This window comes from Temnothorax americanus, unplaced genomic scaffold, assembly GCF_048541705.1.
Source record: "Temnothorax americanus isolate GAGA-0224 unplaced genomic scaffold, ASM4854170v1 Scaffold10, whole genome shotgun sequence".
Classification (NCBI taxonomy): domain Eukaryota; kingdom Metazoa; phylum Arthropoda; class Insecta; order Hymenoptera; family Formicidae; genus Temnothorax; species Temnothorax americanus.
In genome coordinates, this window is record NW_027509231.1 from 903,372 (window position 1) to 931,129 (window position 27,758).

The window sequence follows — 27,758 nt, forward strand, 5'->3', positions numbered from 1 at the left end:
TGCCGAGAGCCGTCCGGTCATCTGTGAATAGGTCGGAAAGCATCAATTTCCAAGAGTCACGATATGAAGGAATGGGTATTTATAGCGAATCGTATCCTTTAGAAGGATCCCCAGAAAAGATTAAATATTTTCTACAATTTAGTGAAATATATTCAGCATGTTGGTATATATATGATAGATGAGATTAAATCAAGAATTACAAGTTTCTATGTCATATGTTATTTGTGATACGCTGAATGTAAAAATACTAAAACGGATTTTAGTAAAGCGTTTAATCGCATGCTATACATATATTTGCACGGTCATTAATATCAACACGTTGAGCTCGCCAACGTAACTGTTTATCATAAAGCAAAGACAGTTATAACACAGCGATAAAATATACATATATCTATCACTGCATGCAACGTATTGAATACACCGATATAAAAGTTTTACTTAATTAAACGCGTCTTGGTTTCGAGATAGAAAGTTTTGTATTTTAGCAAATGTTTTTTTTAAACAATTGATAATTTAAAGACTGAAAATATAGAAATTTAAACATATAATCGCGCGGAAATTAGCATCGAATAAAGAACAAAGCGTTAGAAAAATATTCTTTTATTTAAAGAACTTCCATGTTATAAAAAACTGGAAAAAAGTGCAACAATATCGTTTTTATATCCGATCAAGTGTAGTGTTTGTTGCTTCGCATCTTATTGTTCAGCACACTTAAATATTCTTTCAAATTTTTGTAGGCTCTTTTATTTTCTTCTCTGCGTTTGGCATATTTTTGGCACTATTTTTCTTCTTAATATCTTCAACCGTGGACACAAACTTGAAGATATCATCCGCTAAAAGAGCTGGTTCTTCAAATGCAGCGAAATGACCTCCGCGCGGTAAATGATTAAACTGTATCAGATTAGTATATCTCTCGCGAAGGATACTTTCCGGTTGATAGAATAATTCGTAAGGGAATGCCGCACACGCTACCGGCACATCAATAGGCAATCTAGAAATTAGACATATATGTTATTGGAAATAAAAAGCACAGAAAAATTATCTTTTAAATATAGAAAATATATAAAATTCTTATAATAGAATCGCGATAAAAAAAAAGAAACGCACTCGTCGATCTTGCTCGTCATATGGGCCTTGCTAAATTGCTCGGCATAAAGTCGTACACTTGTAGTCAAAGAGTTGGTAACCCAATAAAGCATGACATTATCTAAAAGCTCGTCTAACGTGTATTTCTCGAGAAGACCGCCATCGGGACGGAATCTGTACTCAGGATTCGTCCATGTACTGAACTTTTCCAAAATATATCCCGCTAATGCGACTGGCGAGGCTGCCACAGCAGTACCTTTAAAAATATTTTAACTCTTCAACAGATAAGCTTATCTTGCTCTCTTATCTGAAATATCTTAAATACACATAGAAATGATATTGGCATAATATAATGGTTTAATCTGAGAGACTTTACCTTAAATACAATTTTTAATAAAATTATATCTAATTCAATGATAAAGAAATTAATAACACGTAAAGAGATTCCTATTAAAAGTTTTTCCCATAAAAAACTTCTTTATATATATGTATAATCAGGTACCTATAGTATCTGGTTTACTAGACTGTATATGCATGTATCCTGATTCCTCGAGGAGTCGACCCGTATGATATCCCAAAGGGTACATTCTATCGGAATATTCGCTCTCGACAACGAGCCATGGGACAAACGAACCGATTAATCTCCATATCATACTGGACTTGCTCATAACCATACACATGTTCGTATGAGTGCCAAGAATGCTGAAAAAGAATAATCATCGTTTTTATGCTCTTACGTACTCTCTTAAGTCGCATTGAATCGCATTAAGCAAATCATCATTAATAATACGTACTTGTCCGGGAAAAGACTAGATAAATGCCCAACAACAGCGGAGCCCCAATCTCCGCCCTGCGTGTAAAATTTGTTAAAACCGAGACGCAACATAAGATTTTTAAATATAACAGCTATCTGAAAATAACAAACAATTTTTGCATTAACATGTTCTTTTTCTTTCTTCGCTTTCTTCGTTGTCTTAGGCGCGTGAATAGAACGCCACTTTAATAAGATTATTAAGGAGTTATTCTGTGTAAACTTTACCTGCGGCGAGGCTAATCCTGGTCGCACAGCTCCTTGCGAGAATCCGTATCCCGGAAGCGAGGGTGCGATCACCTCAAACACAAAGTCTTTGTCAGGACGCGGTGTCGTTAACATGGGAATAATCTTTTGGAATTCCACTACAGATCCTGGCCAGCCGTGAATAATCAACAATGGAAAAACCTTTACGTTTTTTCGTTCCGGTGGGATATTAGGTTTCACATGATAAAAATGTATGTCCAGACCTGTAGACATCAATGTCAATTTATTCAATTAGCTTTGTGTTCCAAGTAAAATTTCATTTTAGCACATATACATATATTAAATGGCGAACGATTATTTCTTTTAACGTGGAGTCAAAGATTAACTAATCGTGCGATATTTGCATTTTTGTATTCTGGCATTAAAATAATGAAAACATGTTTTCTTCGTTTCCGTGTCAAAGTGTTTTTAACGCGCCACAAAACCGGCTTGTCGTTTAGGTGAAATAGTCTAACGGGGCTTTTACGGGTTGCACCATAGTTGGGTTATCTGGGCTGACATTTATTTATTTCCCGCTAATAACAGACGGAAGGGAAACAATGATTGCTGAGAAAAGAGAAAAATAAAGAGATACTTAGTGAGCGCGATGCCGCAACTTGTTTCTGAGCAAGTCTTACAACTATCGCAAAATAATCACGAAACTCTTTCAAAAGATCGCGTTTGAACGACAAAAAGATTTATTACCTTGTATATTAGTTATGTATTGGGGATACTTATTCAGCAATGCTTCTCGTTCAGTCCAGTTATACTTTGTGCTCCAATATGCAAGAACATCTTTCAAATATGTCGTACTGATACCGTAAGTCCACGCAGAATCCTCCAATGGTTCCACGAATTCTCTCCTTTTTGTGATTCGTTCATTTAGATCGTCAATTACCTTATTCAAGAAATTGCATTTTAGTTAAAAATACTTGCGCGTTCCTCCTTTGGTTTTTCTACGAAAGATTTATTACCGCGATTCTTTCAAATTGCGATAAAATTATATTTTCTCAGTCATGCTCAATCGATTGATTCCCTCACTGAGAAAAAAATTGTTAATCCGAAAAAATATTTAGTCCGATACGTTCAACTAAACATTTTAGTTAATTAACTAATCGTTAGTTGTTTCAACAATTTATTTAGTTTCGTTAATCAAGAATTAATTAATTCAACTAATGTTTAGTTAACTAACTAAAATGTTGAATTAGTTGAACATATCGGACTAAATATTTTTTGGGATTAATAAATTTTTTTTCTCAGTGCTCAAATTAAAAATGGCTAAATTGCTTGTTTTATTCCACATTTTTTTGGAGACGTATTAAAATGAAAATTTTTTTTTACAATGGCTCTTGTATTTCTTTATCTTTTTCGTCACATATTGAAATATTCAACAAGTATTTTTAAAAGACCTATGACAGACTTATGCAAAATTTAGCATTTTAAGTTAAACTGTGTCCGATACTTTGCTATTTTAATTGGTTGTAAATATTTTTGATAAGTTTATGAGCCATGTTCCTTATTTATGACGTTTACGTAAAAGATTATTAATGTATATTATAGTTATTTATTTTCGTTAGTAAAAACTACGATTTCCGATATTAATGAGATGATAATATCGATTAATATAGTATCATAATACAGTATCGTGTTATGTGATTGAATGAAATAAAAATTGCAAAATATATGCAAATACATGATCGCAAACATGTATTAACTGAATATGAAATTATTATTTATTAATAGATAAAACTTTTTTTGTTCGTTACAATGTAAAAATACCTTACATAACGAATCGGTAGAAGTATAGAATGCAGCCTTGAAAACACATTTACTTGCCTTATAATAGATAAATGGCATATTTCTTTCACGACTTACCGACTTCGGTACTTTAATAACGAACGGTCGTACTTCCTTCGAGGCTCCCTTATTTCTTTCTGGCCCCCAGAATGTCTCAGGCAAGTCCGGTACATCTATAGGATCGGTTCTGCGAATGAATTAATGACACTGAATCTTTATGATTGAGTTACATTGATTGTTAGTTAATTATTTACAATTCCGATGTGAGAAAGAGAAAAGTTGTTTACCAGTCAAAACGTATTATTCTGTAGAGCCTCTGGTTTAATATGTGATTTATGGAACTTACCGGAATAAAATAGCTATACCACAGACAAGAATAAAGATCACGGTCGTGGTCTTCCACATCGCGCGTCCGCTTCGTACGACGTAGAACGTACGACTAACGATAGCGCTGCAATAGCAAGTCATTGTTGGCAGAGATGGTAGGGGAAAATGGTAGGCTATCTTGTTGTGCACACTGCATAATCTCTTCAGATATCTTGCCACTGACATAAGTTGGTTGTTTAAAGTTTTTACGTATACGAATCTTTCTATCGACATCCAGTCAATCTTTGTATAACTTTTTTCAGTCGTTTATTACAGTTCAAGCTTCAAGAAGGATCTCTTTGATAATTTATGAATAAATTTTAAAGAATATTTGTGCAGTATAAATTCTCACTTCCACATTTTTCTTTCTTTATTAATCATTAAATTATAATTTACTATTCTTGGTACTACTTGATACTCTCTCTCTACTTGGTAGTATTTAAAAAATGTAATTTATATATAACACTTTCACTTACATGCATTGATGATGATCATGCATACATGATGATGATGATGATGAAGATCCGTAATACATATTTAAAAAAAAAATATTTATATATTTATTAGGGATGCATTTTTTATGCATGCTTATAACGACATAATATCTACGACAAATAAATTTTACTTTTATTAAAACGAAATTAAAAGACTTTTATATTAATGAAAAGATTACAATATTCTCTCTCTCCAAATAAAATAAAACAATATAAATTATTAAATAGTGTACAAAATATATATATATATAATGCAACAGTAATATTAAATAAAACAACGTGCTACATAGTGGTTTTTAAATTGTACAGTAATGCAAAAATTTTCATGCATTATAATATATGTATAGTATATATAAAATTATGTATAATTACTTTATATATGTATGCCTATAAATATATATGTATATATAGATACATATAGACATAATTTATATATAACTGAATATGTGAAGCAAGTGCTACAGCTTATTGAATACATTCTCCGGTATGTGGATGTTTACAAATTAACAGAATCTAACGGTGGAAGAATACTAAATTATAGATCAGCGAATGCTATATTCATCGAATATGTTGAAAATTAATTGAGATATTGATTAAATCCATGAAACCCATAAAAAATTAATTTAATTTAATATTATTGGCTTGTTATATATATATATATATATATATATATATAATAAACAATAAATTTATCTTCAAGGCTAATAAAATATTAGTCTTTAAACTGAACTTATGAAAAATTTGTGTACTACCGAGATTGCTCGCAAAATTGATGACCCTCGATGGTTGAGGCTATTAATTTCAAAATCGATTTTGTATATGTCTTAATGAGAATCTTAGTGATAGATTATAATTTTTTGCGCGTATTATCTTCAGGTCTTAAGTATCTGAAGCACATAAAAAATAACGGTTTAAAGAGAGAGATAGTTTTGCTTTTAATAAATAAAAAAAATGAGATTGCCATATTTTTTGCAATAATTTATCATGTTTTCGGCTTGCTGAGATTCTTGATTTAGAATTTTCGATTATAATTTCCAACATAAAAAATAAACTCAATATACATATATGTAAATACGTAATTTACATATATACGTATACGTAAATTACATAATTACTTCTATTATCTCTATAGTAATTAGATATTAATTCTGAACTTTGAATCACATAGACAGTGAAGGTAATCGAAAAAAATCAGCTGTATATCTATATTTTATTATTTAATTGTTTTCTTAATACCTATTTTTTTTTCTTAAATGCCAGATACATCGTGAATATTTTGTTCTTTGCACTTCAAATTAATTTTGTTCAACGTGGACTGTTGTCGCACACTTTAATTGCACTTTTTGTTTTGTGAATTTATCAATCTCACCCAAGAGAATTTTCGATTATAATTTCCAACATAAAAAATAAACATAATTCCAACATAAAGAATAATCAATTTCGCTCAATTAAGAACATTTTGGTATCTTTTTTAGGGGATATTATCTGCAAATTATGCATTTAATTTTTGTTTCAAACGATGCTAAGTACGTCGCGAAATAAAGTGCGAAAATAATAGCGCTAATTCGTCGGAATTAATTTAAAATGTAAGAAGAGAATATTCGACTCGAATTTATTTTCGGTGGTTGTTTTTGTAACGTACAGCGGAACGGTTGCGCACGCCGCGCCGCCGCGCCGTAAACAAAGAGTCACCCCATTTACTCAACCGGCGCTCGGTGCTATCATTCACGCTACGGGCAGGCAGTGCAGGCACGGCGCGAGATGCTCCGCGTATCGTCGCGTTAGTGCGCATCGAAACGCAATAATTTCATATGAATATTCAACTATTGTCTTGCAGTCTCTTGCATAATTAATTTCTATTAACAATTAACGGTATGCGCGCGTATTGAAATTACGATCAAGTCCATTTAAGCAAATGTGCCGCACGATTTACTCATCAGAAGTAAGAACAATAGAGGACGAGACGTATGAATAGCTGTTTTCGACAATCATCTCGTTAGTGATGCGTGGATTTAAAACATTCTCGCGTCGCACTTGAAACTTTTTTCCATTCTCGTTTAATGTAATCTGCTTGTTATTCTCAGATTAATGACGCAATCTAGTGATTAAAATAAATCGCAATGTGTTAATAAATAATCATTAATAATACGTTATTTTTTGCGGAATTTACGCGTTTGTAATATATCTCGCACGCAATATTGAATTTTAATTTTATACTTTCGGATAGTTTATTGTGTTTTAAAATTGACCCTTATCTTAATTTTATTAATTACATCGTATCGGATGATATCAAAGTAACTTCCTCTTATATATATGGACTTACATACGTGATTATGGCAATCTCGAAGTACTTGAGCTGCGTGCGAGTAACGTTGCCGTTTAAAAGCGTCGCGTCACTGCGTCGTGTCGTCACGGTATTCTAGTAATATTTTAGTGCGCGATCACAATTAACCGTTTTTTCGCGAGTGTTGTGCAACCAAGGAATCTGAGATGAGGAGAAAGAGTAGGCCTTTCTTAGGCATCGAGCGATGGCGAAGCGGATTATGAGGTAATTTATTTTATTATATTGTAAATATAATGTCTCACATAGGTTTATTCCGCTGCTTAGAAGGGGGGAGGTAGTTATAGAACAATTTAGCTTTAATATTTAATTCTGAATTATGTACAATTATTTGTGTGCTGATTTACTGCATGTGAACATGCGACATATTTTGATGTTAATTATACGACATATTATACGATAGAATTAATTGCGAAATATAATATAGCTACTTGAAATTTATGTAGCAATCTCTAATAATATAAAAAGAAATAATAGAAGGTGAAACATAAACTCTAATAAATATTTCTCATGGCAGTATATATATATATAGGAGAATCTCTTATATAAATAATTTAAAAATTAATTTGTCAGTTATACTAACTTTCAACTTTTAACGTTTCTTATTAAAAATAATTCCAATAGCATATATTGTCAATATAATATCTTTATATGAAAACTAAAAGTCGTATATTATCGAGAATATGAAAAATCGATATTGATACACAAGTTTATTGTACGAAAAGCTTCTTTTTCATTTCGGATCTCATTTTTTATCGAACGTCATTAGATGTGACATACTGAACTTTGAACGTTACGGGGTGTAACTGACCGAAGTTTCTTTTCTTTCTGTTTATGAGTCTGCCTGTTGATTCATAATTCAAGACTTCCGTGACGTCCGTCGTCGTTACTATTCAGTGCATTCGTTTCTTATGCCAAATGATGCCACATAGAACGCATATATTAGCCTAGCTACAAATAATACACTATTGATTTTATTTCTAGCCTGAAGCTCGATCAGCTATCACAATCGTCAATTTAAACATATAATATTCAAGATTTAATATTCTTATAGAGATCATTTTATATTAAAATTGTGTTCGATTACGCTAGATTCAATAAAATTGGGATACGTGGAAAAATAGGGTATGGTGTACAACCGTAGGATTCAATTAAAACAATAACAAATACATATATTTCTCGAAATGTGATACAATAGAGGTTTTCTTGTGTTGGTGGTCATATCTAATTTTTCTCATGTTTTTCATATTTTTATTTAAGTGGATCGGACGATTATTTATCGAAGACGCGGCGTCTGTTCTCAATCTCATTTTCTTACCGTTCTATTTGGAGCAAAGCCGGCGGCCGCGTCTGTCTCTCGCGCTGCTATATAACTCTCTACTATTTTATTTATTCCTATTTTTATTTATCGAATTGCGATGTGTGTCAATCATGCTAACGCGCTTCTTATAGGCCAAATAACTTGTGCCGAGATCCACGTTATATCGCACACTCAACATCATTAATAGCAGTTGAAACAATGATCGAGAAACAATGATCAATTCAATTTTTAGCGCTAATAAACGAGCGCTTTTCAGGTAAAAACTTTGCGACCCGAAGTCATTCGCGGTATTTAAAATTCGTGTTGCGAATAAACAGTAAAAAAAAAGAAAGAGATCGTTTTCCTTGTCTATAAAATTCTGTATTGCCCTTAATGACGACAAGTGTGCGTGACAAGCAGAACACGTACGAGCTGATATTCTCACACAATAGCTATCAATTATAGCTATAAGGCTCGTGTTGAACTTCAAATAGATATTGTGGATAACTGAAAAACTTCCTTGCAGTCTACGTTATACGCTTTAAAGAATAACGTGAGAAACTTCGTATACAATCAGACGCGAAATTCTGTTTTCCTCTATTACGCTTTTTCGTAGGCAAGGCCAACGCTACTTTCTCTCTCTTTTCCGTTTAATTCATTACGTCGGGATAACAAGCCATGCAGTAGCTATTTTATCAGATAACTTACGATATGATTTATTTTCGAAAAATAAAATTTTGTGCCGCTACTAAAATTATATGCGATACTATCGGGCGAAGGCGTTCGCTAAATCTGCCGACGCAAGATATCGATTCAGTAATCCATCGCACATGTCACGTGGAATTCTTCGTCATTTACACAGCATTTTTCTGTTAGAATGTGCAAGGCAATCGTGAAGAACTGTAATCGGACGATTTCGTGCGCGCGACTTTCGGCAAATCACTCCAAGTATAAGGCATCGAACATCCGCGCATGAACATATAACGGTCTATCCGTAAAAAAACCTTACGATTCCGACGAAATTACAATTACGTATACAATTTTATTCTTATATTTTATATAAGAAACGCGTAAGAAAAAAATTAATACAGTAATTGGATATATAAAACACGCTTGAAAGATTTAAAAAATATTGCGAGGATAAAATATTTTTACGCGCGGTCAATAAAATTGTCCTGCGATATTTAAAGCGAATTTGCCGTCGATCGAACGCGAAGTTGAATTGAAACTTCGTTACATCGATTCTCTTACCCTCTCGACTGACAAAATGATGTTATATGTACAAAACGTCCGTGTTTCTCGTTTGCGCATCGAGTGTCTCTCTTCGTACGGTTAAAAAGAAAAACCAGACTATTACGTATCGTCGGTACATAAATCTCTAACGAAAGTAAAAGCTTCGGCCTGGCGTTTGTCGTTATTTTTAAGATCATTAATCGTGGCGATTGGATTACAAATCTCGTTCGTCGTTCGAATTACTCGCCCACATTGTTGAAAACTCACGATATATCGGTCACTATTATTGTCACTAAATTTTGCAACGAGCACGAATCTCATTCGGATGTCGCTCAATCTCGCGTTGATCCGTACAATATAGATTCTCTCTCTATAGCTATAATTTTTATAGTTAACTTCATAAAAAGCGCATATTTCCTCATCGGTTCCACTTTCGCTCTCTCGATCGCCATCACCGATTCTCACGGCGATGGAAAAATAAACATCTAAAAACTTAAAAAGAAGGGCCAGTGCACGCGAGCCTGTAGCTAGCTTACATTTAAGCACGATGGTCATATCTTCGTGTCGTGTACCTGTAATATTTTTACTTTTGCGACGACGCCTACGATTAACCTCGACCACGACGATGCCACGCACCCACACTGGGAGGTTACGCGATCCGATCGTCGGACACGGTTCGTTTCATATCGTTTCGTTTGTCTCAAGTTCCACGTTGATAAACCCCGTCAAAGATACAGCGCTCGTAACCGTCGCTCGTCAGAATGACACGATGTCTTAAAATATATTTTACAAGAGGGCATCCTGTACAAAAGTTTGTTCGCTACGCGACAAATGATATCTCCGGGATGGGCCGGTCCATCATTCGTGCCCCGAGCCGCCGACGTTGGGCCAACGGGCGATATTTTACGAAAGAAGAAAAGGGATAGAGTCGCGCCGCGACGCCTTCCGCGCACGGCGCGCACTCCAAGTACGCTCCTCGCGTGGCCGGATTGATTTCGCTACACGCTAAAAAGAGAGAGATAGAGTAGATAGGTAGATCGATTAAAGAGAGAAAGAGAGAGAAAAGAAACGATGAAAACGAAACGAGTACGTCATCTATCTTACGATTAAAACAACTAGAATCACTTGTGTACCATCACCACGTGGGATACGCTACAGTAATTAACGCATTCGCGGAGAACCTGGATAATTAACCCGTGCGCAGAAAAGCGTCGTGGTTAATGGTTCTCCCAACCATCGCTCGCCTCCGCTCCATGTCGCGACCTAACGATATAGCTCTTTACGTGTGGCAGTGCTCAGCGCCGACGAGATTCGTCTTTTCTTCGCCGAAGAGTACGATTTCATGAAACTTGCGTCTTATACGTGGTTTATTCTCATAATAATTCAATCCCATTGTAATATGGCTCCCTGTGCAAATCTAGAAAACTCGAATGCTGATGCTGGCGAAATCGACATATCTCGTCGTGCGCTGCATGCGCGGATTTATTTACGTGTAACGAACGCATCTCCTTCCTCAAACGCATACTCATTGTATTATGTGTATGTATATGTGTGTATGTGTGTGTGTGTGTGTGTATATAATCTAACTATACATATAACTATTTACAAGTGGGAGGAGTTTTCTAGAGCAGGACAAGGAGCGAGGACTCAATAAGAATTTTATTCGAGAGTAAGAGAAAGAGAATGATAGAGAATAGGATTTTCGGAGATTTCTGAGGAAGTTGGTTGTCGGCTTTAGGGTAGCGGGGCAGTCGATTCGGGAGTCGATGGTATTCACTATTCGTCAACATTGCTCCGCGTCCCCTTCGCTACCTCCGCGACGGCGAAGGCTGCTATGTGCTGCGACTATAAGCGAGGGAGTTGTAGCTGGGCGGTGATGCACCCTCGTATCCGCATATCTCTCTCTCTCTCTCTCTCTCTCTCTCTCTCTCTCTCTCTCTCTCTCTCTCTCTCTCTCTCTCTCTCTCTTTTCGCGTGTCGCTCGAGCTGGTGCATGGCCGATGACGGGGTGTTAGACGTCCGTGTACTTGCTCAGTTTGTCGCGTAGCAACATGTTCTCGTTTTTTAACCGGTCCAGCTCCTGCCGCAGACCCATATTCTGCAAATAAAGCGAGAAAATGAAGGTTCGACTAAACTTTTCCCTTTTAAGCAAACGAAGACATTCGTTTGAAAATCGATAACTTTGGCAAATAGTATATTTTAAGTCTCAATTTTTAACAAGGCAAAGTGTACGAAATAATATAAGCTGCATCGAGACGAGCTTGATAAATTAATACAAGCAATTCACTGTATAGCTATAGAGACAATTTTATTTCCATTGTATTTACGATTTTGATGAGAAGTCTACGAAATCTCGATTTTACTTAAAGCCTCCGCACAATGAAAAATATAAGGAACAAGGAACAGATATTAGCGATTAGGACTAAAGAATCAGGAATAAAACTGAATGCACGATGAAAAGCACAGACAACAGAAACAGAGAATAACACGGGCAATAGATTTTTAACCTATCGGAAGCCGTGTATTAATGCTACACCAGCTTTATTCTTGATTTCTTATTTCTAATCGCTAATATCTGTTCCTTGTTCCTTATATTTCTCATTGTATGTGCGGGGGGCCTTTAGTTTTTTCCAAGTCTTGAATCTTATATCTTTAAACGTCTCCGATAACTTTTTATGAAGCAATTGCATTGGTAGATGCAGTCTATGTAGCGGTTTCAAGTTTCCAGCCGTGAGAAAATTTACCTCTTTCTCGAGGAAGCCGGCCCTGAGTGCTATCTGGTTCTCCTTCATGCGGCGCGCGTCTCGCGATCGTTTCGCTGCCATGTTGTTCTTCCTACGACGCGCCCAGTATTTGTCATCTTTCAAGTCATCCGGAACGAACTGCGGCCGCAAACGGAAGAGAGAGAAAGAACATAAGAACGTTAGAGTTAGAGAACGCTCGTATTCATTTACGATTTACGTCGCGAAAAATTACGAACGCGTAGTTCGATGAGGATTCAGTTTATTTCGATAGCTAGCAAATTTGACGTCGGAACCAACGAACAATATAATTATGTAAATACGTTATGTAACAACAATATAATTATGGAGACTCACCTGCTTCCGCGATTTCTTGATCATAGGTTGGGGTTTGAGCTCCTCGTCGGAGAAGGCCCGGGTACGTGGATCGAAGTCTCGCCCCGATGAGGCCATCGAGAGCGCTACAAGAGACAAGCCATATTGTATTCGTGACGAGTCCCCGGAATCTGTTGCGCGGAAGGGGAACAATCGACAATGTCGATGTTAGTCTAGTTTGCTTGATGTACTCGACAAGCTCGACGTTATTGCAATACAGATTCTGAGATAGCGTATACTTCTTATCTTTTCTCCGTCTTGTTGTAAAAATGCAGCTGCGGCTGCTGGATTATTTACGTCGGAGTGCGGCTTCTTTGCACTTTTCGTTCGTCACTCCGTTTTTAGATCGTTTACTTTCAGTAAAACTTTCCATTTATGACTTTCTATTGCATTTCTCTCTTTCTCTACGTGCTCTTGTACTTTGTCTTTTTTAATTTTCCGATATTCCATTGCACATACATTTGTAGATTATCGAGTACTTCATTTTCTAAAAATATTCGGTACTGATATTTATAGACGTACAATATTAGAGGTCTGAAGTTTTTATCCCTTGGTATGAAATCGTGTGAATCACTTCTCAGGATCTCGATATCGCGAACGACGGCTATGACGAGGAATAAAAGTGAGAGAGCGAGAAGGTTGTATTTTACTCACTAGAATCCGCGGGAGAGGGTGGGTTCAGGGTGTCCGGCGAGCAGCACTCGCTCGGCGATGGTGATCTCTCACGCTTGGTAACTGGTTCCAAATGTAGACCCGCTGGTCCCTGATGTCCGGGGGCTTCAGTGTTGTTGATTTTATGAAGCTGGCTGCCTTGCATGGCACCTTGTCCACCACCAGCCACACCGTCGACGGGGATGCCATTTTCAGAAAGAAACTCATCAAGGTCGACGTACTATTAACAAAGATCTGAGGTGTTATTTCCGAGACGATTTCTCGGAGCTTTATCAAATTCGACGTTTCTATAAGTAAACTTGGGCGAATGCTTAGAATTCGCATTTTTAACGGGCCCATAAATAATGATAATACAATCATATATATAAATAATATTGTAATACATGTAGACTTTATATCAATACAACTGATAACGAGACCAAAGATATATTTTATGTTAATTTAGAATTGAAACATTTTTAACTTTATCTATAAGTATCTACACAATCGGTTAATATATTTTGCCCAAGTATACAAATTAAAACCACTATATTAATATGAATGTGAAAGCTGGTGTGTCCACATTTTTTTCTACATATATATATATACATACTGTGCTCTTAATTTTGAAAAGGCATATAAAACTATTTCCAGGCGGAACTTTTGAATGTAATGAAGAAATAGGCTTTCGTAGAAAAATCTTTCCATTTCTATTTCATTTTGCACTTTGTGATTTTGCTCTGTTTCTTTATGGAGATTCAAGTGGCGTATCGCGATGGAAGGAACGCAAGTGGTGAAAGTTGGCGAAAGGTTTATGAAGAGTTTTATATACTTTTCCAAAACTTATTTATACAATTTATTCGGATCGCACAGATATATATTTCAATTATTAATTATCATGCATATATACCCATATAACTGTATAAATTAAGACGATGAATTGTTTATGTAATATTATACGCAAGCAATTGAGTTGCTTTCCTTAGAATATAGACAAGTTTCGCTATTCTATAGAGAGTTATCTAAAAGGATATACTTTTTTAATAAGTTATTTAGATGGTTTGGCTAAAAATAATAATGGAGATAGAAAAGAATAGCCGAAACTTCCTCGATTCCGCCGAGGCATAACGGAGAAAGCGGCCGCTATCGTCGCGATTGCATAGCGGCTTAATATTCGGCTTCCCGGTTTCTCGACCCAGGAAGGCGAATTATAACGGAATAAGTGTTACAATGGTCCGCTACATTGATTTTTTATTCAATTATATAGCGTGCATATATAGCAATTTCCGGAATAGCTTTCCGGGGAGCTTTGCGGAGCACATCTCAAAATCGATGCTATTTCAAAAAAAGACTCGTACAAATAACTTCAAAGAAGATATAAGGTTACGTGTTATATTATTATCGCGATAGGTAATGGATGGAAAATCACACAAAGAGCATGGATTATGTCAACGAACAAACAATAGTACTCAAAAGACAACGTACGACACATGATTAGTTTCAGTTCCCGATTTTATTTTATGAAATTTTGGGATTAAATTCAGCCAAATTATAGGCTTACCGTATCGCGCCTTTATACATACATGGTTTAATACCTTCAGGTCGGCATCGTAAGGCAAAGTTTTGTCCCAGAGATTGGGCCCGAGAAAGGCGGCCTGCGCTTCCACGTTGCCCCAAAGTTCGCCGTCGGCATCCTTCTTTTCCTCTGGCCCATCTTTACCTTGTTTCCCTGCAAATTCAATTTCGTTTGCTTAGATAACAATATTCGTAATCTTTAATTACAATTTCTTAGGCCGATAATTAGTTTTACGACATAAATATTCTGTATAAAGTCTGTTCCATTGCGAGAAATCTTTTTTACAGGATTATTTGTGTATTTAGATTGCGACCGTTCCACGATCGAATTCATAACCGCGTTAAAGACAGTCTTTTGCGACGATACTCTCGGACACGTGGAGATATTAAGAATGCTGTTGACAAATACGTTCATTCGCTTTTACAATACTTCTACTTTCTCAATTCTTTTTCCCCAAAATTTCCGGTATACATATACAATATAACACCTTCTTCATCGCGGTATTCATTATACGATGTATATGACAATGTGTAATTTTACACATCTTCCGGTTTTCTAGTATTTCCAGTATTTCCTGTCTTTAGTATCTTTCCTACAATTCTTTTAGACTTTATGAATTTATGCTAAAATATTATCGACACGCCCACGTAAAAAATATATACGAGTATTTTTATACACATGAATGTATAAAAACATTTAAATCTTAACGAGCTTTTTTATAAACTTTTCCATATTTTAATTCTATATGATATTATGCATTATTCAACTAGCACTCAAATTTTTCATTGCATTGTTTGGAATTGAAATTCTCGCGTGGAGAAAATGGAGAAAAAAAGTATAAGCTAGTCGGTGGCCTTGAAGATGCTCATCCAAAAATAGTAAGCTAGTCCAGGATCATCATCTTTTTTATCCCGTCTCTTCTCATCTTTTTCTCCATGTTCATACAATATTGTTCTTTTAACGTATTATAAACGCTCATCAGTTATTAATAATTATAAATTGCATCAATATTACAGCCACATCAAATTTATCGCGTAGAAGTACATATTTTTTGGTTAAATAGATTATCGTGTGCAATATACATATATATATGCATACTTCCTGTCCTTCCTGATGCGTATTTCTGATCGTCTGTATATTATCAAGATTTGACAAAATTGTTCACAGTTATTTAGATTCGTGTTTCTATTTCGATAGTCATCGAGTCTGGGGAGTGTCGGGTCGACTGTCAAGGCTATAATATGAGAACGTGCCTTGTCATGCTACGATGTTAGTTACTAAGACTAAGATATGTCGGATGGAAATAAAAAGGATTATGATAATTATGAGGATAATTATAGTAATGATAGTAATGACAATTATATTTATGATGATGATGATGATGATGATGACTATAATGATAATGATTATGACAGTAACGATGACGATGACGTATGAGGATCATAATGATTGGCAACTACGTCTGATAGCAAATATACTAAATAATCGTAGAAATAAACGATGTACATATGTATAAAGCAATGAAAGAAATTTAGGCTTTAGACCTGTTGAAATGTCCCCGCCGGAGATTTCTTTTAAGAATATGTTTGTCATCTTTTTCGAGCTTTATACCGCGTAAAATATTACCAAGGGCAACGTAACTCTATTCGATGGTATGCTAATATTTCGTCACTTCTCCACTTTTTTCACTTTGGTTTACGGAATATCGGCTTGGCAGTCCGCTCTCGCGCGAACGGTTTGCCGAGGTTTGTGGTTTCTGATGTACCAACGCGTTCTATTCAACTATTGTTGCAGTCGTGCCTGTAAATTCAAGGCTACACTCACAATACTGCGTCCTGTCGCGACAAGTGTGTTGAATATACATTTACGCAAAACCGCGAGATATAGCTCGGTCATATAGGATACGCGTGATCGGACTCTCTCGAAAAGCATCACTAACAAGGCTTTTTGATAGCGATAAGCGCGCGAACGTCATGGGTATCGTGGCTAAAAAATGTTAATAACATGCGTTCGTGTATGGTACGATAAAGTAGGAGATATTCGGCCGATTATCGGTTGGCTAAAAATAATCGGCGTCCATGTAGCGCCGATTAAAGGAGCGGAAAGTGAGATCGCGATCGAACCGCGCCTAGGCTGTGGCGTCGCCTTTAGGCGCTCCCGCGGCCGGGATTTCTCTGCAGCGCGTACGATGGCCGATGGCTAAACAACTAAACAACGGCAGCCCGTAATTTGGTTCAAGGCTGCTCGTCGGCCGGCCGGCTAACTCTGCGGAACTAATCTCGTGTTGCGAGGCGGGAGGCGGCATTACCACCGGTACAGTGAGAGAACGGGCGGGGAGCAGCGTGTCTCGTTCGGTTACGATGTAATCGGGCCGAGGGACACGGGGGGATCTTCCTGATTTTATCCATTCATTCACCGAGAACTGCATGCATTTCCGTACTCCGCGTCTCTATCTCTCTTGCACTTGCCGCGTCCTCGTTCGTCCTCCTCGTTTATTTACAATAGCCGGGGCCTTTGGAGATTGCCACTACTATACTCGATTACTCACGGTACCGGAAACACGCGATTTCGACGCGAACTCGGCGCAAACAAATCTCTAGAATTCATACTTTTCACAAATTTGTTCGATTTTTATAAGAGTAATTTTTGTGGATTCTATACTGACATTAATAAATGACATTAATAAATGTGATATTTGGATTTAAGAGACTGCATTTGTTTAGGTAAGAATTAGCGATAGCGATTTGTTGGCACTCTACATTATATCTACATAATTATGAAGAATAAAAAAATCATAAATTAAAACATTATTCAATTCCAGATAACTTTACTTAATTATAAAAAAGTTACTATTATTTCAAAAATTAAAATTAAATGCAAATTTTAACGTAATTCGTACTTGTTTATTAAGTCTGTATACTGTATATATATATCTACTAAGCGAGCTACTAAAATATAGGAAATATAGTAGATGCGATAAATCATTGACTGATTATTGTAAATGTAAATAATAATTATGACCATTGAAAACAAAAATCTTAATCTATACGCGACGTGTAAAAGCTGCGTTGATGTTACTACCGTTCATTCGTACAAATATGCAATATGGACTAGTTTTCAGTTGCATTTTGTTAATTGCACCAATAGATAAAAGTCATCAAGATAACAAAGTTAATCATGGTGGACATAAATACGCGCGCATATCTCACGTGTTCTACTTTTTAATGGAGGATATGGCGGAACCATTGTTTATATCGAAGAGTGACTACAAAATATTTTTAATGCAACAAGTACGAAATGTCTATTATTTTCAATCTTTCATTTGCAAATAAAATGACAGAAATTGTACGGTCCTAATAAGATGTACGATTCTTCAAGGAGTGTGGCATGCTATGCAGTTATTCGAATATGACATTGAAAAAGGATTCTACACATTTCTCGCGGCAGGCCTCTTGTTGTTAGTAATAATGCGCGAAATGATAGATCGGCTAATAAATCATTGAGACTGAAACGCTGCTCAAATGCTGAAAACAATAAACCCGCTTCGACGAACGTAGAACCTGCGTTGCAGAGCGCTTCGTTGTTTAGATAGTCGCCTTGGCAGCGTGTGCTCTTAAGATTGCACTTCGGTGACAAAACCACACACATCATCGCTATATGGTATACCGCACATTCATATCTGTCCACGCAGATTTATCGATCTTCGCGATCGTAAGTGTGCTACGTTACGTCATCGTTCGCAACTGGAAATCTCAATTTTATTCCTTGACTTGCTCAAAATTTCGTTATTTTTTTTTTCAAACAATTTCTCACGCTAAAGAATTAACAAAATGCTTGTAGAAACGCTCCGAAGATATATTCGATCGAACTCTGGAATAGTATCCGCCTTCATTCTTTTTCTCCAAAGTAACCGCCCCAATACCGCTAGTCATTTACGTAATTGACGACACGCGAATGTCTAGGCAGGTGAACACGCGAAGAATGCATTTTTGGCATAACTCCCGCCGTTCTCTCGATAATAACTGTAACCCACCGACATCTCTAAATGCATATCTCCGAAGAGCCATTCATTTCATTTCACCTGCCTCGTAAACAACAGCTGCGCTCAAACGCTTCGGAAAATCAGGTTACATTCGTCGTGACGGATTCGTCTTTGATCTGTTGCTTTAGATGCTGTTGCGGCGTTGTAAATTTTCAGTTAAAACTTGTATACGAAGCTGCAAATGTCGCTTATTCTGCAAATGCAATTTTTCTCTGTCACAATAGGCGCACGGTGCGCCGTCGATAAACCTTCCTCCGATCAATCGGATCTACGATACACAATAGCTTGTGGGATAGGCCGTCCGTCCGAAATAACCATCGACCAAGGCCGCAGGAAACCTTTTCCAAACAAATGCGATTGTTTAGCCGTCGCTACTGCTACCGCAACTTCATCGCTGTGATCTATTTCCGTGATTAAAATCGCGAGATCACCATAATATTCGTTTACAACACTGTAAAGCTGCAATGCATTCAGCAAAGCTAATCAAACTTAGATTTTAAACTGTCGAGAAGCTCTGGAATAATTTTATTTCGAAACATGCATTATTATTAATTTTTTCAAGTATATATATTTTCTGCATATAATTAGAGAAGCAAGAATGGAACAATTATTATAGTTTTGGACTTCATAAAATCACTATTTGCAAAGAAATAAATTGTAAAAGAACTGATGGAAGTTTTAACACGAAAAATTATGAAATTATATGCTATTCGGTAATTTAATTACTTTATCGGTTGCGCGAAGGGAAACATCAGAGAGAGAATATAAATTCAATCGGAGCAACGTGAAATAATCATGATGGACGTTGAACGAGCAGAATATCAAACTTTGAAACAGTATTTTCTTGCGGTCAACTATACCTGGAAGGGAAAATCAAGAGGCAGCACAACGCGGAACGCGATGGACGGGAAGAACTTGACTTACGATCTGTAAATCTCATGCCGTTGTCGGTACTCCGATGATTTGTGCGTGCGGTAAGCCACCATCGTCCCTTCTGACGTACGGCCCGTAACCGGCACACACACATTAACTTAGATTCTATTAGAGACGCGAAGGTACCTTGCAATTGCAGGGTATATCCGGTACGTAGCGACGTTACGATCGTGCGATGAAAATTGCACGGATGAAAACTCAAGTCGTGATATCTCGTTATTGCATAACTGCATAACTCACGCGTCGCTCTTCCGCCTAGCTCTTCTTTCACCTTTCATGCATCACCGAAGAATATACAACGTATAATCCGAGCATTATTAAATTTAGGTGACTCCTCGAGTCATCATTAATCCGCGCGGCATCAAACTCGCATTAGTATGTAATAAGTTCCTTCGGAGTGCCGGAAGCACGGCAATAATCGCTTCTATTTTCCCAAAACACTTTCTCTTTTCGAGCACGCTCTAATTAGCTTCGGTCTTCTTTAATTATAGACGCGCGCGGGCGCTCGTGATGACTGCACGCGGAATGAGAAAGGAATTACACACGACGAGAAGCGTCACAACACCTTTGCAACAAGACGAATAATTGTATCATAATGTAATTAATATTATCATTCCGAAATGCTGGTGCACTATATATAGTAACAACTACATATTGTATTATTATTACATCGCGTATGGGTGACGTTTCCCATATATAATCTCATTAAGAAAAGGCATTTCCTCGTTCCTTTACGTTTCCTAGAAAGTTAACCTCCCGCCTCATCGTCGGCTTTGCACCGTGCACAATAGTGCGTATGTTTATCGGTCTTATCTCTTGCTTCGAGAAGCGCCTTGTGAAAATGCAAGCAAGAATTATAGCGTATAGGAGTCTCATATGTTTTCTTAGATTTTCGCCGTGTGTACATACGCACAGCGTTATCTTTAGTCCCGGCACGACCTCATTATTCCTATCGCTACGTTTTAGGCGCGACCGAAGTCTAGTGGTGACTCATATATTTTCTTTTAAAATTTTCACCGAAACGGTTTCGAATAATTACAGTATCGAGCAGTTAATTTCTCAATTTAACTCCGGAATAGATGAAAATAAAAAAAAAATAATTAATGATCTAATATCACGTATGCGACAACGCATAGCAACACGCGGAGTGACTCATACATACACATATATTCGACGTCGCGGAAAGTTCAACAGGCGATTATATGCGAAACTATTAGAGGTATTAAGGAATCCTTTGAATTCACGTTTCGTACGAAAGCTTAAAGGTCACGTATATACATTTGCACGTGGATGTGCGAATGTGTATGTTGCGCTGCAGCCAAACGACTAAACCGATTACAGTGATCAATAATGTGTCAGATCAGTTCGCTCCCTGTCGCCTTTAGCGCCAAGAAAAGGTACATTTCATTAACAAGATTTTCAAGCGATAAAATAATCATTGGTTTCGCGTCGTGTAACGAACTTTTATCGATATATCTGTGCTAAATATGGCCTGATCGAATTCCCGGTGGACGTAAAATTGTTAATTGTCTGCTGGCTATGAGGTGTGAACAGGTGCGCCGCAAGGACATATATTATCGACAGTGAAAGCGATACTCGCGAAATCATCGAATTAATTGACGAATAACGTCGAAGCTAATGTCATTTTCATCGGTGTCTCTTCTCTCATTATTTTCTGCAACTTATAAGCGAGATAATATAAAATTGTATAGTACAGAAACTGAAAGCAATCGTGATATATAATTGCGGTATCCCTTAAAATATTTTTCTCAGAAAAATATCTTGTATTTTGTGCATATATAATAATCTATTATATATGGTGCCCGGTCACGTCGTTGGAATGCGCATAAATTTTCTTATCTGTAGACGTTAATTTTTACGGATTAGATTACTTTGAGGTCCGTTGATGAAAACTGTAATGGGAATTTTATATTGCTGCTTTCTCTTTCTTTCGATCACTCACTCACGTCTCGACACGTTCAACATCTCGAGATCTTTACACGTTCATGTTTTAGTTTGCTGAATATAACCGAACGCGAGGGAGAAATAAAAATCGCGGACTGTGGATGTATACAGCGAGTATTATTGTCTGTTTATGTGATTGCACGTAATGAACTAACACGCAGTGAGCCACGAAGTCGTCCTTGGCCGCTCCTCTGAGTGCGGCTAGACCTCTTAGAAATGGTTTCCTATATCGCTCGTTGTGTGAATAAAGTTTGCATAATGAGCGAAGCGCACGCGAGGTCCTTAGATCTTGAATTTCGGGACCAACAAAGTCTTTGAATATCTCGAATTTTAATTTTGTCAGCGAATTGAGATATTTTCATTATCTTCATTATGCAGTGCATATATGCACATCGTCTATGAAATGCTCGATTTCATTAAACTTGGAAAATTACATTATATTTAAAAATATATAATTATAATATCATAATTATGTGAATGTTCGTTCGGGATTCACGTGTATCGATCGTAATAAACCAGGGGCCCGAGAAATTTAACGAGAAACGTATGCGCAAACTCTGCTCTAACAGAAAGGCTGCAAATTGATTGGCTATCGCACAGTTTTTAGCCAATAAACTTGCAGCTTTTCTGTTAGAGCACAGTTTACGTATACGTTTGTCGATAGAGAATCGGGCCCCAGACCGTTTCGCACGCGAAGCCTGTGATGATTTAACATATGTATTTGTATAATGTGCGGAATTAACAAGTCGAGAATTCCGATTAATAGCGTCCCTCGTGGAGTGTTAGAGAGGCACTGTTTACGCGAGCTATATAACATTGTAAATATATGTCGGAAACAACAGAAGTTTTACGGACGTGAATACCGTGTTTGCGTGCATTTAGCATTTTAGCCGATGTAACTTCACGTGTGTGCGGACACCATATCGTCTGGTGCATATCCGGATTAAAACCGCGTACGTGGATTCTCTCGTGCGCGGATTTTCTCGTCGGGCGCAACATGCGTAGACGCATATTAATATAATTTAGAGAATTTGCTTTGTTAGAATGAAAAACGGTGTAACACACGGTCGTAAAAATTGTTCGTATCGGTGTTTATTGTGTCGGTATTGCTATACGATCGCGGTGATTCATCGCTACGCAAAAAATCAATTTATTTTACAGACTTTATGAAATCTTTAGGTGGAGATAAAATATTTCACTAACATGTCTTAAACATCTTCGTCTTAGTTTGTCGTGTTTCGATAACATCAATTTGAAAAAGAAAGATATCGAAAATGCCATCAAATAATTGTACATAATTTTACTAATATATCATGCCTTTATTGGGTCTTTATTTAATTATAACAAACATTCATCGTTTAAAATTATTAAAAAGAAATTGGGAAATATATCTCAAGTAATTCGACAATGCATGAATATTGTAATATTTAGTAGCATTCATTCTTTGAATTATCATTCGCTGATTGATGTTCAAGTGAGAGCCATTTCTTAACCTGGTTAGTTATGCCTCGAGAGACAAGCTCACCTCATAAAGAGTGAAACTAGGCTCGCTAGTATCCGCGTAACGTGAAAGAGAGTGAAAGAGGTTTTTCGCTTTCGTTGGAGAGGCCTTCCCGCTTCCTCAAGCACGACGCAGAACGCAGCGGTGGTCTTTCGCTTGTTTCCTCCTTACCCGGTGACCCTCTCTACGATAGACGAGAGCAGACGACGAATCCACCTGTTTGATGAATACATGTGCCAGAAAGCGTGGTGATATTTATGATAATTAATTAAATTCACCTAAAATATCTATTTTAGAAACGTTTTTTACCCAAATTAATGTAAATTTTAAACAAAACTATCAGATTTTAATGACTTTCAAGTGAAATCGAGATGTTTCATGCGAATTGAGTTTTAAAAGCGCAAATACGCAAGCTTATTCATTAGAAGCTAAGATCGTGATCTTGCGAGTGTTCGCATCGTAGCTCAGGAACGAGTTCTCTCGTTTTACCTGTGTGACTCTATCAAGCGAAACAGTATATATGAGAAACAACGAATGATATCATTGCACATACTGATCTGGATCACAATACGTCATCCACCGTGAGAGCAGACGCTTGTAACGACCTGAACCGGAAATGATAAGCCGAATTACGAACGAATGCACTCTTTTGTAGTCACGAGTTCTGGATTAATTATTGCCTAACCTAAGTACTCTGCACTTAATCCTATTGTTATAAAAAAGAATCTGTAGAGCTAGATGAGAACCGCGACACACATATACAAAGTCTTATGGGACAGGGGGAAAACTTTTCTAAAGAAAACGATCGAATTTCCGATTATATCGGCGCGACGTTAAAACCAGACGATGACGTAAGTGTCGATACTCTAAATGAATTAGCGGAGGACAGTTCGGCCGCCCAGTCAGACAAGTAGAAAAATTGGTCGTGCGGGAGGAAATGCCTTGAATCGGTTAAGACCGCGGAAATACAGCTGGCTGTTTGCGTTTTCTCCCCTCCCAGTTTAGCTTTCACCCTTTCTTTCACGCTCACGGCAATACTTCCTGCCTGCATTGCTGTCGCTATCGCGACAACATGTAGCTTCCCAATCTTTCGGTAGGCAATCATGTGCTCGAGAAGTATGTAAGTATGTTGAATTAACATCGATTTCGCGGTGGACAGAAAATATTAATGGAAGTCAAATATATTAGCTATCGTTACAGTTGTTGTCAAAATTAATGCGTTAAATTACAGTATTTTTGTTTCGTATCTCTTTAGATATATTAGTTCGATCCATTTAACATTCTAATTTGTTTTAAGAAACGGTCTTTTTAAAACAAAATTTGTTTCGCGAAATGATTCAGAAATCCATTAATTGACTTTTTGTCGATCTCTTAATCGATCTGCTTTTCCTTTGTTTGCGCGACTATTATCGGTCAGTATCTTTTTCTCGTTTTCTAATCGTTCACCCTTTCGTTTCCCTCTGCGCGGAACGTGTTTTAATAGTAGTTTGATTAGAAAGTACGTGGGTGTATTTTACGATGATTACCGGTTCGATAATTTCGCTATAGAAAGTTTTCCGCCTATGTTGGCCGCACGGTGTTCGGTGTTAGCATTTAAAAAGGATCTGGACGATTTATAACTATATGCCAGCCGCCGCCGCAGATATGCATTATACGAGCAATAAATGTTCGCCAGAATGTCTTCCGCATGAAGCATACCAATATGCCTTGATAGGATTACACATATCTCTCGGACGTTCCTTTGAAACAAGTAAATATGCATCGCACAACTCGTTGCGCTATAAGATAATAGATAATTAAAGTTTATATAGAAATTAATATTTTTTTCATGAAATATAATACGAACTCTCTCTCTCTCTCGCTTTCCTTTCTCTTTCTAACATCGAGTGACAACTATAGAAAATTGATACCGATACACCGAACAGATAAATTCGCATCCGGCTATATTCTCCGCGATCTCGCGTTCAGTAACTGGTTTCGAAAGGCGCACATGTCCTTCAGGGACGCGGAATCACGGCTCGTCCTTGGCCATGGAACATGGCCGTCCGCGTAATACACTCGTGTGTGGTAATTCTTTTAGGTAATTCTTAACCGTTACGTGCCACGTAATTGATGTAATACGTTCGATCATCATCGTAGGCGCTATTTCAGCACCTACATATAATTTGCATCGATTGCAAGCTAATGTTTCTTTCTATTCCATTTCACCGAAAAACTTGAACAAGAAAAATACCAAATCTAAATTTTATAAAAATCCTAATTAAATGATAATTTTAATTTTTAATTGTAAATTTTTGCCTGGTTGCATATTTGTTAGTCGTCGAGTCTCACTTGCTAGAAAAAAAAACACCGATACTATTCGATTAGTTTCAGATCAAGTATCTCGTGAACATCAATAGAATTAAATCGGCGTGAATATCGCTGACATGGATATCGATCTCTTCAGTATGCTTGAATGAAAGTGAAAGACAATGTTTTTGTGTCAGTACGTATAATCTTCGAACGGTGGTTTTAAAAGTTGTTTTTTTTTTTTTTTTTTTTTTTTTAAATCGGACCGTTTCTCATTTCATTCTTTAACCTGATGAGTCAATGTGTAATAATATAATGGGAATTTCCTCCACCTCTTTTTATCTTTATTACATACTTATTATACAGGAATATACGGTAAATTGATTTCTACACGCAAATAATATTTATGATGGTTAATTGGTCCGATTGGTCGATAAAAATTTGCATCTTCTACGAATGATAATCACAGCAAAGGAAACACACAAGTATAATTAATGTCGTCATAGCGATATGATCGAGCTAACTATATACATAACTATATTTCCAAGCTCTATGAATAAATGCGCGGGATTCTTGCATTGTGATATCCATTTTCTCGCAATCTTATAGGAATGGCGTGTGGTCGATTAAATGTGGTATATTTTCTCTCCTTGATATACAAGCGTATTATTTCGTTTCCTGGTGAGACTGGTTGGAAAAGACAGATACATGTCCTTGACAGTGTAACGCGTGGAGCGGCGCAGCACGATTCGCCTCTCTTTTTCTCGAGGCAAACTGCATCTCGATTATCGATGCGTTACGCCTGTTCGCTTAATCGACGTTGTGTGTACGACACGATTAGGTAATTGTTGGGTAACGAGAAGCGCACGGGCATCACGGGCGAAAGTTACGCGGAAACTGACCCGGGGCAATGCGTTTGACCGCGTTTCGTTAAATAGGATCTTCGATTATATTCTCATCCGAAGAAAGATTGACGTAGCGTATACATTGATGAATTATACACTCGCGGATAAATACCTGATGCAATCGATGCATGTCGGCGGTTAATACGAGATTAGTATAAGATGCTGTCGCGCAAAATAAAATGTCCATATACGCATGTGTGCATCGATACTTTCCTCTTATAAAATTTAAAGACATGACACTAGAAAATCAATAATTAATTAAAAGCATGCAAGTATCTAAATGTTTTAAAGTCTTTAAAAGTGCCTTTTTCAGCGCTTTGATTTATAAAGACTATTGGTGAAAAATTGCGTTTCCGCACACGCACGTACGGTAAGATTAGAGGGAACATCAGTTCCGCGTTAACGATGCAGCCATCAGCCACGCACATTCGCGCAACGCGCGGCCACGCTCCTCGAACCAATTAAATTATACGAATCGATCCGGGGAGAAAGTCCGCGGAGAGAGAACGGGGCACAAGCGTTAAAGGAAACAATTTGCGATGTAGTACGAAGTCCACGAAGCGACGCTTTACTCGCATACGGCACCGTAAGCAGATATGTACGCATATGCTCGTCTGCACTTGCACACGTGGTGTTAGCGCGCGCTCAGGAAGCCGCGACTGTAATTTTACAGATCATTTCCCGCGAACACGCAATTCTCCTGAAAATTACAAGGCTACGGAGGGGGCAGGCAATGCCGTATTGTACACTCCGGCCCCTTTTCTCGCGCACGTGCGCGCACACTCGTCCTCGTGACACGCGCGGCGGTTTCTGGTACACACGACTCCTACGAATGTCGCGAAAGATGCACGCGGAAGCCACCGTCTAATGAGGGTTGCTTTCCGACAACTGTTATTAATTGAGATGTTAAGGTATGTGGAAGCCGTGGCATAAATGTCGTACTCGATAATAGCGTTTTTTCTTTAAATTCCACGCAAAAAAATTGTGCGCATCTAATAATTTATTCTAATCGTTGTTTACTTATCAATTCGCACACACTGCATCGTTCTTGCAGAATTTAAATATGTGAAGGTAACTTCCGCGCGAAAGGAATTAAGGTGGTCTAT

At 37.2% G+C, this 27,758-nt stretch overlaps 3 protein-coding genes across 12 annotated transcripts in view; 1 reads left to right on the forward strand and 2 right to left on the reverse strand.

Moving 5' to 3' along the window:
- Nucleotides 1–584: 584 nt before the first annotated feature.
- LOC143899163 (juvenile hormone epoxide hydrolase 1) lies at nt 585–4,445 on the reverse strand. The gene is made up of 8 exons (XM_077409201.1): nt 4,287–4,445; nt 4,019–4,127; nt 2,849–3,041; nt 2,126–2,367; nt 1,881–1,996; nt 1,589–1,788; nt 1,108–1,342; nt 585–991 (listed from the first exon to the last, which is right to left on the reverse strand). The coding sequence occupies exons 1-8, from the start codon at nt 4,406–4,408 to the stop codon at nt 724–726; spliced, it is 1,485 nt and encodes a 494-aa protein (XP_077265327.1). The 5' UTR covers nt 4,409–4,445; the 3' UTR covers nt 585–723.
- A 567-nt stretch (nt 4,446–5,012) lies between these two features.
- LOC143899154 (uncharacterized) overlaps nt 5,013–27,758 on the forward strand; it is a 146,122-nt gene continuing 123,376 nt past the window's right edge. The window contains exon 1 of the mRNA XM_077409173.1: nt 5,013–7,348. Coding sequence (XP_077265299.1) covers nt 7,329–7,348 — 20 coding nt within the window. The 5' untranslated portion in view covers nt 5,013–7,328. The remainder of the gene's footprint in view (nt 7,349–27,758) is intronic.
- Nucleotides 11,636–27,758, reverse strand: part of LOC143899034 (thyrotroph embryonic factor) — a 70,216-nt gene continuing 54,093 nt past the window's right edge. For 4 of the 10 annotated variants that reach the window (XM_077408978.1, XM_077409025.1, XM_077409032.1 and 1 more), the window contains 5 exons: nt 15,025–15,170; nt 13,445–13,682; nt 12,773–12,921; nt 12,419–12,556; nt 11,636–11,772 (listed from right to left, as the gene is read on the reverse strand). In XM_077408978.1, coding sequence (XP_077265104.1) covers nt 11,686–11,772; nt 12,419–12,556; nt 12,773–12,921; nt 13,445–13,682; nt 15,025–15,170 — 758 coding nt within the window. In that variant the 3' untranslated portion in view covers nt 11,636–11,685. The remainder of the gene's footprint in view (nt 11,773–12,418; nt 12,557–12,772; nt 12,922–13,444; nt 13,683–15,024; nt 15,171–27,758) is intronic. The other 6 variants (XM_077409041.1, XM_077409049.1, XM_077409003.1 and 3 more) reach the window with 3 other exon arrangements.

Coding starts and splice junctions, on each gene's coding strand:
- LOC143899163 (XM_077409201.1), bottom strand. CDS start 4,408: ATGACTTGCTATTGCAGCGCTATCGTTAGTCGTACGTTCTACGTCGTA. Junction 4,128..4,286: donor GGTATAGCTATTTTATTCCG/GTAAGTTCCATA, acceptor ATTCATTCGCAG/AACCGATCCTATAGATGTAC. Junction 992..1,107: donor ATGACGAGCAAGATCGACGA/GTGCGTTTCTTT, acceptor TCTAATTTCTAG/ATTGCCTATTGATGTGCCGG.